The following is a 15,706-nucleotide window of genomic DNA, read 5'->3' as shown; positions in this document are numbered from 1 at the left end:
ATATAAACTTATGTATGAAATTATTTAACATGAGAAAATAGTTCTTTAAAAATCTGGACACTCCATCTGCCTCGGGGCTGAGTGTTCTAGGCAGCAGTACTGTTTCCACGTGTATTTGTGTCCTAATTATATTTCATCTCCAAAGAGATGAAATAAGTCAGCAAAAACCGACTCTCATAAAAGCTCCATGAGAACTTTCTGGTTTATCAGCTTTTATCTGCTACCATGCTGTGGTCCATTCTGTTCCTTCGAGGAAAAGCAATTGGATTTCCTGGTCCTTTAGGACATAGAAGGCCCTTTGGCTTCTGGTTTAAACTACAAGATCCGGCAGATAACCCGCCAGGAAGAGCCTTGGCTGGACAGTCGCTGCCTCCACAGTGGGGTCACCGCCTCCGTACTTCGCAGATGAGCCTGGGCGGGCGGCTCCCGGCAGCCTCTCTCAATCACTCCTTCCTGACCCAGGAACGTGCTGCCCGGTGGCTTCCAGCCTCCACGCAGGCTCCTTACCTGGCTGGATGTTTTCTCTGATGATGGTGACGTGCTGGTCTCTGTCTGGTCGAGTATGTTCATGCCAGAACCCAACCACATGGCCCAGCTCGTGCGCAACAATGCCAAACTTGTCACAGTTTTTCCCAATGGATATGGCCTGAGGGCCTCCTCCTCGCCGCCCCACGTAGGAACAACAGCTGGACAATAGCAGAAATACCTGGGTCAGGTGGGCAGGGAATAGCTAGTCTAATGTCCCTCGCCCAATACATGGTGGGGAGCTGTGCCCGAGTGTGTGTGTCTGCGTCGAGAAACACAGAATTCCACTGCTTAAAGCACTCTCCCAATACAGCAGTTTCCCCCAAAAGTAATTTTTGACCTTGTTGGTAGCTAGCGGTCACATTTTCAAGAACGATATGGCCTCTCCTCCTAGCACAAAGCCCACAGCATTCCAGCTGGCCTCCGGCCTGATACAAGGAGAAGAGGCAGGGAATGGAGGCAAATGTTTTCATAGTGTGAGCTTGGTATTCTTGCTAGAGTCATGGAGATGATCCTCCAACTTGGTATAACGATCTTTCCAAAAAACAGTTACTCATTATTCCTAACACAGAAAGGTATAAGAGAAGAGATTAAAATGGCCTTTCAACGCCACCACTCACATAACTTACAGAAAACATTAAAAAAAAAAAACTCATATCACAAAAGATTTAAGTATTAAGTATTTAAGTATTAAGTCACCTCTACCTCCAATCTCTTTATCCAAAGATAATCACAGTTAATAGTTTTTTGGATATCCTTCCAGGAAATCAGTATACTTATATATGCCTTATTTTTAAAGTACAGAGTACACTCTGTATATTTTCCTTCATCTGGCCTTTGATCCTTCATGATTTAGAGACCTTTTTACCACTGCACACCTAACCTCCTCCATTCTTTTCAAAGCCACATGGTAGTAAAATGTAATCAGGCTCCTGTTAATGTACATTGAGATTGACACCAGTCTGTGCTCTTTAAACAAAGCCTCTGGGGATGAGGAGAGAAAACAAGCAAATAAACAATTATACAAAAAGAAAAGGAAAGCAAAGAAATGATTGGACCTTACTTCTTTGGGGTAAGTTCCTGGCAATGGGATAAAAATGTGGATTTGAAGTTTCAGTAGTATTATCAAATTATAGTACTGAAGTATTATAATAGTGTTACACTGAAAAGCCTTATTTCCCCACAACCTGGCCAGTACTTCTATACAACTATTTTTGCCAACTGAATAAGGAAAAAATTGTATATTGCTGTAGTAAAGTGGATAGTTTTTCATGTGTTATGTGTCATTTGTAATTTTTTTCATCAGTGAATTAAGTGATCACCTCTCCCCCCAGTTTTATTTGGGGTCATTCATCTTTTACCTATTGATTTGTAAGTACCTTTAGTAAATTAAGGAAGTAAGTCTTTGGCTTGTCAAATGTGTTGTAAATATTTTAGTAACCTTGTTTCCCATTTGACTTTTCTTTTGTACTATTTATGTTTTAGTTTTGCCATATGGAATTTTTAATTTTTAACATAAGGTCTTCATTTTCTTATGCACGACCTAGGAAGGCCTTCCATAACCCCAGATCATAATTTTGCTTCTGATACTTTTAAATTTTTTCTTTTGAAAATATTTTTACATGTTTGATCCAATTGAAATCATTTTGGCGTAAGAAGTGAGGTAGCAATTCAGTTTTGTTTTCTTCAAAATGCACTATCTAATTACTCCAATATTCAAATATCCCAATACAGTAATCCATTTCTTTCAAATTCATCTAAAATTTGTGTATAGGCATATTCATTCTAAATGCATTGCTCTATTTATCTAACCTTTTTTTGAGTTTTGAATGTTTTTATGTATCATTTGTATCTTCATTTTCATTTTCATAGCTTAGATGTCTGAGTAGACCATCCGACTCCGCCCCAAAGCCCCCCCCTTCCCTACCTCTACCATGAGTGTTTATTTTCTCTCTTTCTTAATTTTTTTGTTGTTTCTACATCCCTCCAGATAAACTTTAGTATTGTTTGTTCAATTTCTAAAGTGTATGCATACACACCTATATATATATATGTGTGTGTATATATATGTATATATGTATATATACATGTGTATATATATGAATATATACTTATATCCACACCCACATATACATATAGATGAATAGTGTTTAAATCAAAATGCCTTGAATATAGGTTATTTTAGGGGATCCTGACATCTCTATTATGTTATGTATTCCCATAATAGGAAATAACCTGCATTTCTATTTTTCTAATAGTTCTTTGAAGTTTTAGTATTTTTATCTTACAGGTCTGACATATTTTTGCAGTTTTGTTTCATATAGCTCCAGATATATTACCTACTATGTTTCTGTTATGTAATTTTTCCCATTATAAAAATAGTGCATCAAATTATTTCATTATGAAGAAAAGCCATTTTTGCTTATTAATTTTATAATCAGTCACATTAATAGTCACCGTTTCTTTCTAACAGAATTTCGATTAATTGTCTTAATTTTCTAGACACACAGGTGACAAGCATTACCTTGTTCCTACCAATATTCATCATGTTTATTTCTTTCATCTAATGATATTAGCATTTCCAAAAACAAATGTTAAAGAATTTTTCAATCGTAAGCATCGTTGGCTTGTTCCTGATTTTAACTGAAAAGCTTCTAGGATTAGTAAATACGATGTGGACTTTTGGATTGAATATACATGTTTACATATATATGATGACATAGGAATAGATGTTTATTTTTTGGAAGTCAGGGACCTATCCTTGACATCTATTCTTGTGTTACCTTGGTTAGTTTTGTAAAACAGCACCAAAAAAGCCTGTATTATACAGAGGCCTCTTTAACATTTCCTGAAATACGAATATGGCTTCTCTCCCTTGACCTATCAACCTACTGAATGATAGGCACGGACTTGCTAAGGTTGCACGACTCCAGCGTTTTCGTGGTCGACGGCCCCTCTATTCTTGTACTGCAGACCTCCTCTGCTAACCTTTGGGGCTTTGCATGGCTATACAAAAGTTAGACGAGTCCATCATTTTTTCTTTTTGGTGCCATCTTTGTTATTTTTGGGGTAGAAATGCCAAAATGATAGTTCCTTAAAATCATTTGGAAGGAATTTTTCTATGCTTTAGAAAACTTAAACAGTGCCAGAAAAATCTGGCACTAGAAGGTTTGAAAGACTTTCATCTGTGAAACTAGATTTGGTATTTGGGGAGAAATAGTGTTTCCTCTCAATTTTTCAACTTCTTTCGAAGTCACTGGTCTATTGCAGCACTCCGTATTTGTTATGTCATTCACAGTATCCAGTTTTCCACACTTTTTGCCTTGAGTTTTGAAAAGCACTCTTTTATACTTCTGCTGAATCTGCGGCTCTCTTGCCTCCTTCATTACAGATTTAACGTACTTCTGCACTGTCTCCTGTTTTTGCTCTTAGACTAACAAGTAGTTTATCTCCTGCTCTGGTTTTTTCCTCCCAAAGAACTCCATCTTGAATCTATTAGTCCTATAATGTGTTGCCTTGTCTGTATCCTTTTGGTGTCTTTGATGTGTGGTAGTTTGTATGTACCTACTTTGTTAACCTCTTTGATTGAATAATGCATTCTCATTCTTAGTGATCTGGATGTTCGAGGCCATGCTTTTTCTTCTGGAGAGCTTTAGCCACATAGCTTTAATTTCAAACTGTAGACTTTTCATTATCTAAACAATGTGCAATTTTAATTCTCATTGCCTATGACCTAAGAATTGTAAAAAGGGGAGATTTTAACTTCCCAGGTAATAGAGAGGTGGTTGTTATAATTTTTTAAAGATTTATTTCTTCATACATACAAGAACTAGAGGCACAGGTCAGACATGAGCAGGGTGAGAGGATTCACCAGAGACAGATTGGGGAACAGAACAGTCAGATGGATGGAAATACTCTGTTGAGGGGAGCAGTGGCTAAGATAGGAGAGGTCAGCTGCGCCATGTAGGTAGCTCCCTAGATGGTGACTGAACTCATGCTGCAGTGTTTACAGTTAGTTTCATAGTGCTGAGACTTATCCCTTTGCACCACCAGGGAGGCCCATGTTTATTGCGTTTTTTGTTGTTATGGTATTATGTCTACTAGTTTCATTGTTTTGAAATTACAGAGTATTTTAATACCAAGTTCTGCCATTTTGAATTCACTGACATGTTCTAATATTTAATAGATAGTCAATGTCTATAAACTTTCAAGAGACGCTTAAAAAAAAAAAAGATATGTTATCAGATTGTAGAATCTGAAAGACCCATAGGTCAACTCTATTTCTTTTTTCAAATCCTCTAAAAATCTATACTTGATTTTTGGTCAACTTGACATTGAAACAAAATATCCTGTTGCTGGTATTTGCTTCAATTGCCTGGGGCTTGTTTTATGACTGTAAATGCTATGCTCTTTGGTGCATAAGGACCTATGACAGTTATATTCTCACAGAAGCTTTCTCATTACAAAGTATCTCACCTTTTCTTTTTTCTTTTTTGACACTTTCTGACTTTAAAAACAAAACAGCAAAACAAACAAAAAGCCTTGATAATAACTAAAATTGTAACCCCACTTTCTTTTGTTAGTATTGGCTTGCATGCCCTCTTCTTTTACTTTTAAATCTTTCTGGGTCATTTTCTTTAGTAGTGATCTCTTGCACACAGCATGTAGTTGGATTTTCGAACCAACATAGGTTTCTCTTTCAGTAGTGGTATATCACAATAGCAGCGTATATCATACTTATATCCACTGGATTATACATTCAGTCATAATCCAGTCATGTTACTTTTTGTTCTGTTTTTTGCAGGAGGTCAGTAAACCCATACAATTGCATGTGCATCTATGTACATCTATCATGAGCAAACTCAGAGCTTCCTCATATTATAAATGGGCCCACTTAATCCAAATTAGTTCAGAAATACTTCTCAACCTAGAGTCTTTCTCCTGACCCACCTGCTTTGTCACTGACTGTTCACTGAGCACAAGGGGAATTTCTGGCAAACCCTGGATGCCGATATATCACAGGCCACTACAAATACATGGTTCTACAGGGAAAATTCTAGACTCACAAGCCATCTGATTTGTCTGCCTTTGATTCCACTGATGTGGTCTTGCTCTCACTTACTTACCCACAAGTTCTATAACTGAACACAATAAAGCTTTCTTCATCGGTCCTCTCTATGAAGGTCACACAGGTGTGCTTCTCCCAGTGTCTCATGGCCTGCTTAAAGATGGCCCTCTGCGATCCTGAAACCATAGAACAAGTGCTTATGACTTAACTCAGGGTCCATGCCTTCCTTAAATGTTCTAAAGAGTGCTGGCTTATGACAAAACTTTATTCTGATGATCAAAAAATTCTTGTTCTGACCCAAAAATGAAAGGCATGAGGAATAAGGATTTTTCCCTTGCTAAAAAGAAACAGCTTCTGAATTATCAACCTTAGGGAGTAGAAATTTCTGAGCTGGAAAGAGGGTAAAAATACTTTTTCAGTATGTCCAACTTTTACTTTGTGTTGAAAGTACAATTATATTGAAGAAGAGTGATTTTCTAAACTTTTTAAAAAAATCTCACCCAGGTGATCCAATTTGGAAGTTTTAGGCCTTTGAAGGAATGCACCAGCACTGTATTCTATGGCCTCAGTTTATAATGCACCTATGGGAAGTAACCTCACGTGGTCTAAAAATTCTGTCTTAAAAAAAAAAAAAATTCTGTCTTCATGCATATCCAATCCACTTTAATATGGGGTTCAGTGTTTTCTGAGGGGATTCTTGAACCTAATTTCAAATGAGGCCTTTGATAACAGGTGAGTTTCATACTTCCTCCAAATCTTTTGTCATATTTCCTTAATTAGAAGTCTCTTGAATAATAAAACAATTAAGTAAATCATGTAGGAACAAAAATAAAGTCACAAAGCCAGGCTAATAGTTAGAGATAACAAGTAATATTCTTTTCAAGATCTATTTAACAGGAGATAAAGAAGACAATTTTGATTTTGCTAGAAGTGAAAAGAAGGATCTAAGAAATCATTGTTTGGGAAACACAGGATAGTTGGGGATGAGGGTAGTTCTAGAGACCCTTGACTGCAAAATGAAGCCGCCAGTCACTGGGAGAGGCCCATCACAGGAGAGGAGATGTGGGTATGACCCACACTTTGTCTCCAAAAACGCACAGGTAGAATAAAGAGTAACTGAGCATCCATTTATGCTTACGTCCTGATACATTTTTTAAAAATAAATAATAGCTTATTTTTACATCATTTTGTGCATTTTTTCATCTACATGCTGATATTTTAGCTCAAGTTGTTTAGTGCTCACTCACTCACCAACACAGTAATCCTACAAATTACAGAAAAGCATAATGTCTCTGCATAAATAAAGTTCTTTATATACCATTAATTTTGAAGAAGGCTATATACATCTTTTGGTGAGAAAAGCATAGAAGATTAGAAGAACATAGTTAAGATTCCAAGGAACAAAAGCTAGCAGCTGTTTGAGCACACTTCCTTGTCTCGACTAGGACTGGTGCTCCCTGAGGGGAGGAAGAAGCCTTGCTCACCTTTTATCACCAATTGAGTATCTGAGCTCTGAGTTATGGCCATAGGAGTGAAAGGGAACAGAGGCCGGAAGGCCCCAGAGGGAGGAAGCGGGCACTCTGGAGATGCCCCAGACTCTCTGCCAGGTCCGTGTTCCCAGGTCACACTGCTCCTTTACTAACTTACTTATCAGTGGTTTGGGGAGACTTTGCTAACTGTCAGGGTTTCTGCTCCCTCAACCACCTTGCATGGGAAAGGCCAAAGAGCCACAGAGAGGAGATGGGCACACAAAGTCATGCCTGAGTGAAAAGCCACCTGGGCCTTTCCCCTGCAAGGTGGTTGAGAGGAGCTATAGGGTTGTGGGAATCATGCCAGTGGGTCTGAGACTCCAGTCAAGCAAAGATTTGGAGAAAGAACATTCTGGTCAGACAGAGGAGGAAATGCCAGTGTGCTGAGGGGCCATGAGGCGAGCATGTTCCAGAAAGGAGAGATGAGTGGCGAGGCCAGTGGCTGAGGGATGAGGAAGAGGGAAAGGGGCACAGACCCTGGAGGGGACTTCAGAGGCTACTGGCAGGGCCTGGCCATTCTTTAGTGGCAATGGAAGCGACTGAATGACTGAGAGTCTAAAGATACTACTCGTAGCAAATAATAGCTAATTTCAACAATACCTAATTTCTGGCTTTGTTCTAAGTGCTTTATCCAAATTAATTCATTACATTCTCAATCCAACCCTATGGGGTAGAAAATAGCATCCTCGTTTACAGAAGAGCAAATGAAGGTAGAGAGATTTAGTAACTAGCCCCAAGGCAAATTGCTGGCAAGTTCTAGAGCCAGGATTAGACCACATGGTCCATCTGCTCACTGTGTGGCTGAGGGCTGGGGTGGCCCAGGGTGCTTCCTACATCTACACAAGGACAGATGAGCTACCATGTGCAACTTCTCATACTCTGCTTCTGTCTGGAGACCTTTGCTCAAATTCCCACTGTGCAAACCTGCCTAGCCCAGGTCATAGGCTACCCCCTGCATGAACCCCTGGGGACTGGGTGGCCACCTCTGAGGAGGTAATCCCAACAGAAACTGCATTCTTCCCATGTCTGTTGTACTGGGTGCTGAAGGACAAGGGTATTAGCAGATAGGATTGCACTGTCTGGCCTCTGTCCCCCGCACCCCCTCCCCCCGGCCCCCAGTCCTTTCTGGGAGGACTCTGCCAGCCTAAGGAGACAAAGCACTCACCCCCAAAGCAGACCTCATCTGGGGCTACTGACCAGTGAAGTTTCCTCCAATGACATAGGGGATAACCCCTCCCGGCCATATTCTCTCTGTCCTTGAGGTTGTGGCTCTTCGGACCCGGGGAGAGGGCATCTCTGTTCTGGCATTCAAGGTCCCAGAACTCCGCGGAAGCTTGGCATCCTGCTTGCCATCTGCAAAACAACCATGCTACCAATTACTTTGCCCTTATAATTACTCCAGTACAGTGTGGTTGAATATGTTATCCATGAATTTCACAAAAGGGGGTGTTAAAAGATGTGTCCTAATGGGGGCAATGGTCTGTTCATGGTTTGGGACGCTGGGAGTTAGTTTGTTGGATGGAACAAGAGCAAGTAGCATCAGTACACCAGGCCTCTGATGGGAGTTGTCTGGACTTCGGTGGCCTTGGTCGAGGCTCTGTGGGGCTCCAGGTAGCTTGTGGGTCTTGAATCCAGGGTTCCTACAACAGTTCACAGCCTCCTGCGATGGAGCCAAGCTTTCCTCTCAAAGCCATGGAAACAGGTGAATGAGCTCAGCCAAACCCCTGACTAGATTAAATGCCATCAGTGTTGCAAATTTAGGGCATAATTTGGTCAGATGACAAGTACAGTGAACTGGTCTGTAACAATGGGAAAACAGAGGCTTCTGTAACTTAAACTCCTGGAAAAAGCACCCAGCCACCCCGGTCTCCCCTGCCAGCCTCCCACAGTTCTCCTCAGAATCTCAGCACATCTGGACCTTAAGAGAGAACGTGCAAAGCAAGTGTGAGGCTGGAGTTAAGGCCCTGAGTTTGTGGTAGGACCTCTAGGAACAGCAAAAATAGACCCCAGGGAATTGAATCTTTTAAACATGCAGCCCTAAGTGTATGTACGTACACTTTACTCATCATACCGATACTTCAGGTTTTGTGTTTAGTCTATTTGCTTGGAATTCATTATCCGTGCTGGAGGCATTTTCTCTTTAGTTTGTATATTCTTGCCCTAACTCTCAATTTTAGTTTTGTTGATTCCTTTCATTTTTCTTTATTTCATTAATTTATTTTGTTACTTCCTTCTGATTTTTTTTTTAAAGATTTATTTATTTTTGCATACAGAACTGGGATACAGGCCAGAGACTCAGGGGCAGTGAGAGGCTTCACCAGAGACAGAGTGGGGATCAGAACAGGCATATTGCGAAATACACTGCGGAGGGGAGCAGCAGGCAAGACAGGAGAGGTCTGCCACACCATGTGGTCACCTCCGGGGCAGGCGGGAATCGAACTCATGAGGAAGCGGCTTTAGATTCTCAGTGCTGTGCTTTAACCTGCTGCGCCACCAGGGAGGGCCCCCTTCTGATTTATTTTACTCTCAGATTTCCTTTCCAGTGTTTGCTCTTTTTTAAAAAGCTGAGATATCATTCATACACTATAATAGCCACCCTTGGAAAACGTGCAACTTAGTGGTTCTTGTATGTTCACAAAGTTGTACAACCGTCACCACTTATAGAATTCCACAACATTTTCATCACCCCCCAAAAGAAACGCTGTCCATTAGCCGTCTCCCCCTCCATTTCTAGATGACCAGTAAGCTACTTTTTGTTTCTCTGAATTTGTCTCACACCAGACATGTCACACTGCTTTAAGTAGACTTTTAATTCCGGTGGCCTTCCTGGTGGTAAAGCACAGCACTATGAAGCTCTCCACAGCCACTGCAGCACCAGTTCAATCCCCGGCCAGGCAGGTGACCCACATGGTGCAGGAGACCTCTCCTGTCTTGCCGGCTGCTCCCCTCACCTGTTCTGCTCTCCACTCTGTCTTTGATGAATCCTCTTACTCCCTGCATCTCTGAGCTGTATGGAAGTTCTTGTGTGCATAAATCAGTAAATATTAAAAAAAATTACTTTTAATTCCCCCCATGGAATTAAATCTTACATGGTGCCCCTGTATAGGCATTTTCTCTAGCTTCTTGAGTTCAGTGGTTAGTACTTTAACTTTTAATCTTTCTTATATTCTAATATTAACTTTAAAAAAAATTATTTATTTGTGCATACAGAACTGGGGTACAGGCCAGAGGTGCAGGGGCAGTGAGAGGATTCACCAGAGACAGAGTGGGGAGCAGAACAGGCAAATCAATGAAGTACACTGCTGAGGGGAGCAGCGGGCAGGTCAGGAGAGGTCTGTCACCTCCGGGGCGGGATTGAACTCATGCTGAAGTGGCTTTAGCTTCTTAGTGCTGTGCTTTAACCTGCTGTGCCACCAGGGAAGGCCTAATATTAACATTAAGTCTAAAATTTTCCTCTGAATTCCTTTTTATCTACATCCTATGCTTTACCATGTACATTTCAGTGTTATACATTAATATATGCTGTAATTTCCATTTAGACTTTCTTCTTCAGTAGTGAATTATTTAGTAGTGTGATTTCAAATTTCTAAATACTGTCTGTGTGAGTGTGTTATTGAACTCAACACTGCGTAATGTTCCATGGACCTAATTAATCTCCAAGGTAGGGGTCAGCAAACCTTTTCTGTAAAAGGTCAGATAGTAAATTATTTTAAATTTTATGGTCAGATAGTCCCCATGGCAAATACTCCACTTTGCCATTGTGGTAGAAAAGCAGCCATAAACAATATGTAAATGAATAGATATGGCTGTGTTCCAGTAGTGCTTTATTTGCAAAAACAGATGGCAGTTTGTGTTCACTCTTCTAGTCTTAGATGGCTGGACCATGCTCTAAGATATTAATTCACTGGTATGTTAAACCTTCTTTTATAGCCCAGTACAAAATTAATTTTTATAACTGTTTCACATGTCCTTGAAATAATATGCATCAATTTCAATAACTGATGGGTGAAGGTTGCTACATACGTTGTTCAAATATTCTAGTTACAAAAGTGTTTTACTCCTTGGTGTATCAGTTACTGAGAAAAATATTTTAAAGAACCTTCAGAAGTAAAACTGCATATTGTCATGGTTTCCCTGCTATTTAACTTTTGCTTTTGTTGTTCAAGGATTGTTAAATGTTCCAGGTGAAATTTTTCTTTTCACCGCTCATGACCCTCTTTATATGTAGTTATTTTCATTCAAAAGGTTATTTTGTATGATATTAATGTTGCTATACCAGTTTATTTAGACTAGTATTTGCCTCCGATGTTTTTTTTTATCCATTTGTTTCAATTTTTTTGTATTATTATGTCTTTTAGCGAGTCATTCAATGGGTGTTATTCTACGAGTAAATACATTTTTCACAATAAATAACAAAACAAATTTTGTAATATCAAATTGTTGGGGATCAATACTCTTTTCTAATACATATATAATAGTTTTGTAAATTGAAATTGTTATTGTAACTAGAATATTTGAACAATGTATGCATAGATTCACAAGCAGTTGCTCTAACCTCAAGGTATTAATCCTCTCTTTTCTCTGCTGATTCTTCTTTATGAGTTAAATTTTTGTGTTTCTATTTTGTGTTCTAGTTATATTCATTTTTAGGGGAGGATACTCCTGTCTTTAAGAGTCCCATTCATTACACTTCAACTATGACTGCGACCCTGTTTTTCACTTTTTTCAGGGCTCTTGGGATTTTGTGAATTTTAGATAAATTTTTAGGTTAATTTCTAAGTTTAAGGTTTCCAGGAAATGTAATTTGAGAACTTATATCTATCTGTATGAGGAACAGATTTGGGGTTCAGTTTTTTGCAGACGTTTTTCTACCCCAATTACAACCTAGGAAAGAAAGTGACACTCCTTACCACTCCCTAAAGAGAGGCATGAGTAGAGATTTTCTAGTTGCTCTTTATTCACATGTAGGAAGCCCTTGGAGGGTGGTCCTTTTATGCAAGGTCGTATTCCTCACCCCTGCCTCACACCTCAGCCAGGCCCCAGCTCCGGCACCTGTCCAGTCGAGACACGGGCATGGAAGCCAGCGTTGAGCCAAGGCTGTGGCAGTTTCAACGCCCTCTCTAGCTTCCCCACCCTTTACTTAGTTCTAAGGGCTTATGTTTCCTCTCTTTTATTTTCCCGATGATGGAAATTTTCTTTCCTTTGAGTTTAACGCTATTTTGAACGTGGAGTTTGGGGGAAGGGTAATTTTTTTTCCCAGCAGTTCTATGTTTTGATTAAAGTGCCAGTGGTCAAATTGCCAGAACCGGAAAGTTGAGGAGGACACATTTTAAACCTGAAAATAACTGTTTTACTGGTAGAATTTCTAGATCAGAAGTCATACACTTGCAACTCTTGGAATACACCCAACCCACAGATGTGTTTTGTTTGGCCTGGACACTTCTGGCCCAGAGTATTTGTTTTATTATTTTTTTAATCTCACTTTAGGAGCCAATTTTTAAGAATCAAGAGGTCTCACATAAGAATCCAGATCTTCTAGTTTTTCTTTAAAAATGAAAAGATCTGGCAAGGTTAGGCCCATTTTCAGTTCCTGGCAACCCATGAAGTTAAGTAGCACCTGTTCCCCACAGTCAGGGCTGCTGTGCTCCCAGCCGCGGGCTCTCGCTCGAGTTCACAGGGGCCCAGTCAGCCTCGGAGCGGTACCTGTTTGGCCTTCACAGATACCTTCATTCACTCCTGAGCCCACGACTTCACGTTGCGTCCAGAAGCCCAGTGTGAGTTGCCGAATGGACGGGAAGCTCCATGAGGACAGGAACTGTGGCTGGTTATATTTCCAGCCAGCACAGCGCCCCAGCTGGAGGCTAGCATTCAGTGCTCTTGCATTCTGGGTTTATTTATTAAAGATTGGATGACTTATTCTAAAAATAAACAACTCAACAGTCCAAACAATTTTGCGGCGGAAACTTCTCCAAAATGTTGGCAGCCCTGAAGCCCTTAATGTTTAAATCCTGAGAATCATCACGTCTTAAGTAATCACAGGCAGCGGTGTAGCAAGTGGAAGTTTGTTATTCATTTCCCATATGGTTTTCAACACGTCTCTTAATTTTCTTCCGCTGCCAACTCTTCTTTGGAGAACGGGCTAAAATACTTCTCTATTTGTGGGACTAGCACTGAGACGCAGCATGTCCCTCAAACAAGCTGTGCTCTACCCACAAGTGACCTGGTCTTGTTAGGGCCAGGAAGCAGCCGCGTCAGCGTGGGAAAATCTTAAGTGCACCTGGAAAGAGACTGGGGTGTAATTTCCAGAGATGGGTTATTGAATGACAGCTTCCCCCTCGGTCCAGTGAGAAATTTAATTTGCCGAGGACTCAACACAGGAAGCATTTGCCGATTAAAAATATGTCTAAACAGATGTTCTGCTTAGCCTGGAAGAAGGATCTTAATGCAACTGTCATTATTGGATTTTCTTGGATTACTACTATCTGGAATCGGAGTCCAAATAGAAGGATGTAATTATTTATTATGGCCAGGAGTCCTGCATTTGAAGAGGAGCTCAGGGCATCTGAGAGGATTTAACACACTAAGGGTAGGGTGGGGTGAGGATAAAGTCCATTTAAATTTGCTGGCCCTGGGAGTATTCCCTCTCCTCTTTGAAAAAGCAGAGCAACTGTAGTAATTCAAGGTTCCGTTTCCAGCTGAAGGCACAGCTATGTCACAAGCAGACCCAGTCCTGACCCAGACTTCACGGGCAAGGGGTGGTGAATTTTCAATTAGTCAACGGGCCACTCCCGCTGTCCTGGGGAAAGAGCGCCCTGCTGACCTGCCATCTGCGAAGGCCTCACCCCACAGGTGACTGGCAAATGTGCCCTTTTCCTGCGGCAATGCTCAAAGACCAACCAACAGCCCAGAGTGGAAGAGGGTGCGGGCCTCTATTACACCCTGGTTCTCAAACCTGGCTGCGCAGGTGATGCAACTGGGAGCTATGAAAAACTTCTGTGTCTGACCCCCATCCTGAGACTGTGACTCACTCGGTTGACTTCCAGTAGAGTCAAGGCACCTGTCGTTTTTTAGAGCTCCTCGAAAGGTGACTGAAAAGGTCAGAGACCTGTCGTTTTTTAGACTTCCAGTAGACTTCCAGCAGAGTCAAGGCACCTGTTGTTTTTTAGAGTTCCTCAGGTCATTCAAAAGGTTAAGCCCCACTGATTAGCCAGAGGGCACGAGGGTGGGTGCCAGAGGCTGAGTGGCCACTGTGGCCATGGACATGTCACCTACCCCTTGAGATTTCCTTCTGCCTGCAGTGCTGTTTGTGTTCTCAGCAGATGACGCCACACGCCTGCCCTGGCAGGGGCTCCATGCCAACTGCAGGGACCACTACCAAGGTCACGTTGGGGGACAGGCTAGAAAGAGCATCTGGGTTAGACTCAGTTCACACCAAATGCAAGCACCTGAGTGACTTTCAGGGGGTCAGGTGCTGAGTGGCTCTTGCACCCAAGTTTATGGGATGCCTCGCTCTATGGCAACCAGATTCTATTATTATTGCTCAACACAAAATCTCAGGCATGATTATAGAAAGGAAAAGGATTTCTTTTATGACTGCGAGTCTGGAAACCAGACTCTATGACAACTGTTCCATTCCCAGAGCTATTATACTCTGCCTTTCATTAATCCCACCCTCATCTCTGATATGCGTGCTGAGTTCCCCTCTCCACGGGAGGGAGGTTCCTCAGACTGAACGTTCTGCCAGGGGAATGCTGGGTGAGCAACTTTTTGAGCCCCCAAAGCTGGAAACATACATCCTCACCATCAGCGCTGAGGGGCCTCATAATGCCAGGAAATCAACCTGCTGAACTCTGGAGCTGACTAAATCCATACTCTATAGCCCCTCAAATGACCCCAGTTTGTCTGAGGAGAATGGCAGGCCTAACCCAATACCTCCACTTTGTGTTACAGCAGCAGAGAAGCATGCCTGGAGGTACCCAGCGCAAGCCTGAGGAAGATGGATGCCCCACAGGTGAAGTGAGAGCTTCTCTTTCCTGCAGCCTCCCGATTCCACCCCTTCAGCACCAGTGTTTCTAATAAGAAAGTTTCATCTGGTGAGACTGAAGACAAGACAAGCTGTGCCAATCCCAGGCTCTCCTTCATTCCTGCCCTGCCCTGTCTGCCATCCTCAGAGAGAGCGACCGCCTGCGCAGGAGAGGTCTGAGGGAGTTGCCAACCACAGGCTCCAGCAGCGTGCACGATGGGGAAGTGCTCTCATTATCTTATTTTAAAATGCTGAAGAAGATTTCTGGCTGCCTTGTGCACACGGTGCACGACCCATCATCCAAGAGCAGAATTTTGATGGACTCCAGCAGCCTTGTACCTACCTGCTCAACTGTGTTTTGATGCTGCTGTTGAATAACTGTGGGATCCCAGTCCAGAGGTGGACGGTAAACTTTCAAAGCTGGATGTGTAATTCTTAGAGATAGCGAGGGGGAAGGAAGACACAGAAGAGCAACATTCACTGAGCACCTTTTACGTTCCAGACATCTTCCTACGCACTTTGCATAAATCTTATTTCTAAGTCTCTTTACTCCTCATACAG

General features: G+C 41.6%; 1 protein-coding gene across 1 annotated transcript in view; it reads right to left on the bottom strand.

The window, feature by feature from the left end:
- The window catches only part of TLL2 (tolloid-like 2), a 104,849-nt gene that overhangs the window by 35,828 nt on the left and 53,315 nt on the right, over nt 1–15,706 (bottom strand). The window contains exons 5-7 of the mRNA XM_004681026.2: nt 8,320–8,475; nt 5,652–5,769; nt 508–686 (exon numbers count right to left, since the gene is read on the bottom strand). Of these exons, the coding sequence (XP_004681083.1) occupies nt 508–686; nt 5,652–5,769; nt 8,320–8,475 (453 nt within the window). The remainder of the gene's footprint in view (nt 1–507; nt 687–5,651; nt 5,770–8,319; nt 8,476–15,706) is intronic.

This window comes from Condylura cristata, unplaced genomic scaffold (assembly GCF_000260355.1).
Source record: "Condylura cristata isolate star-nosed mole 26May11 unplaced genomic scaffold, ConCri1.0 scaffold00011, whole genome shotgun sequence".
Classification (NCBI taxonomy): Eukaryota; Metazoa; Chordata; class Mammalia; order Eulipotyphla; family Talpidae; genus Condylura; species Condylura cristata.
This window is presented reverse-complemented; position numbering and strand designations above follow the sequence as displayed.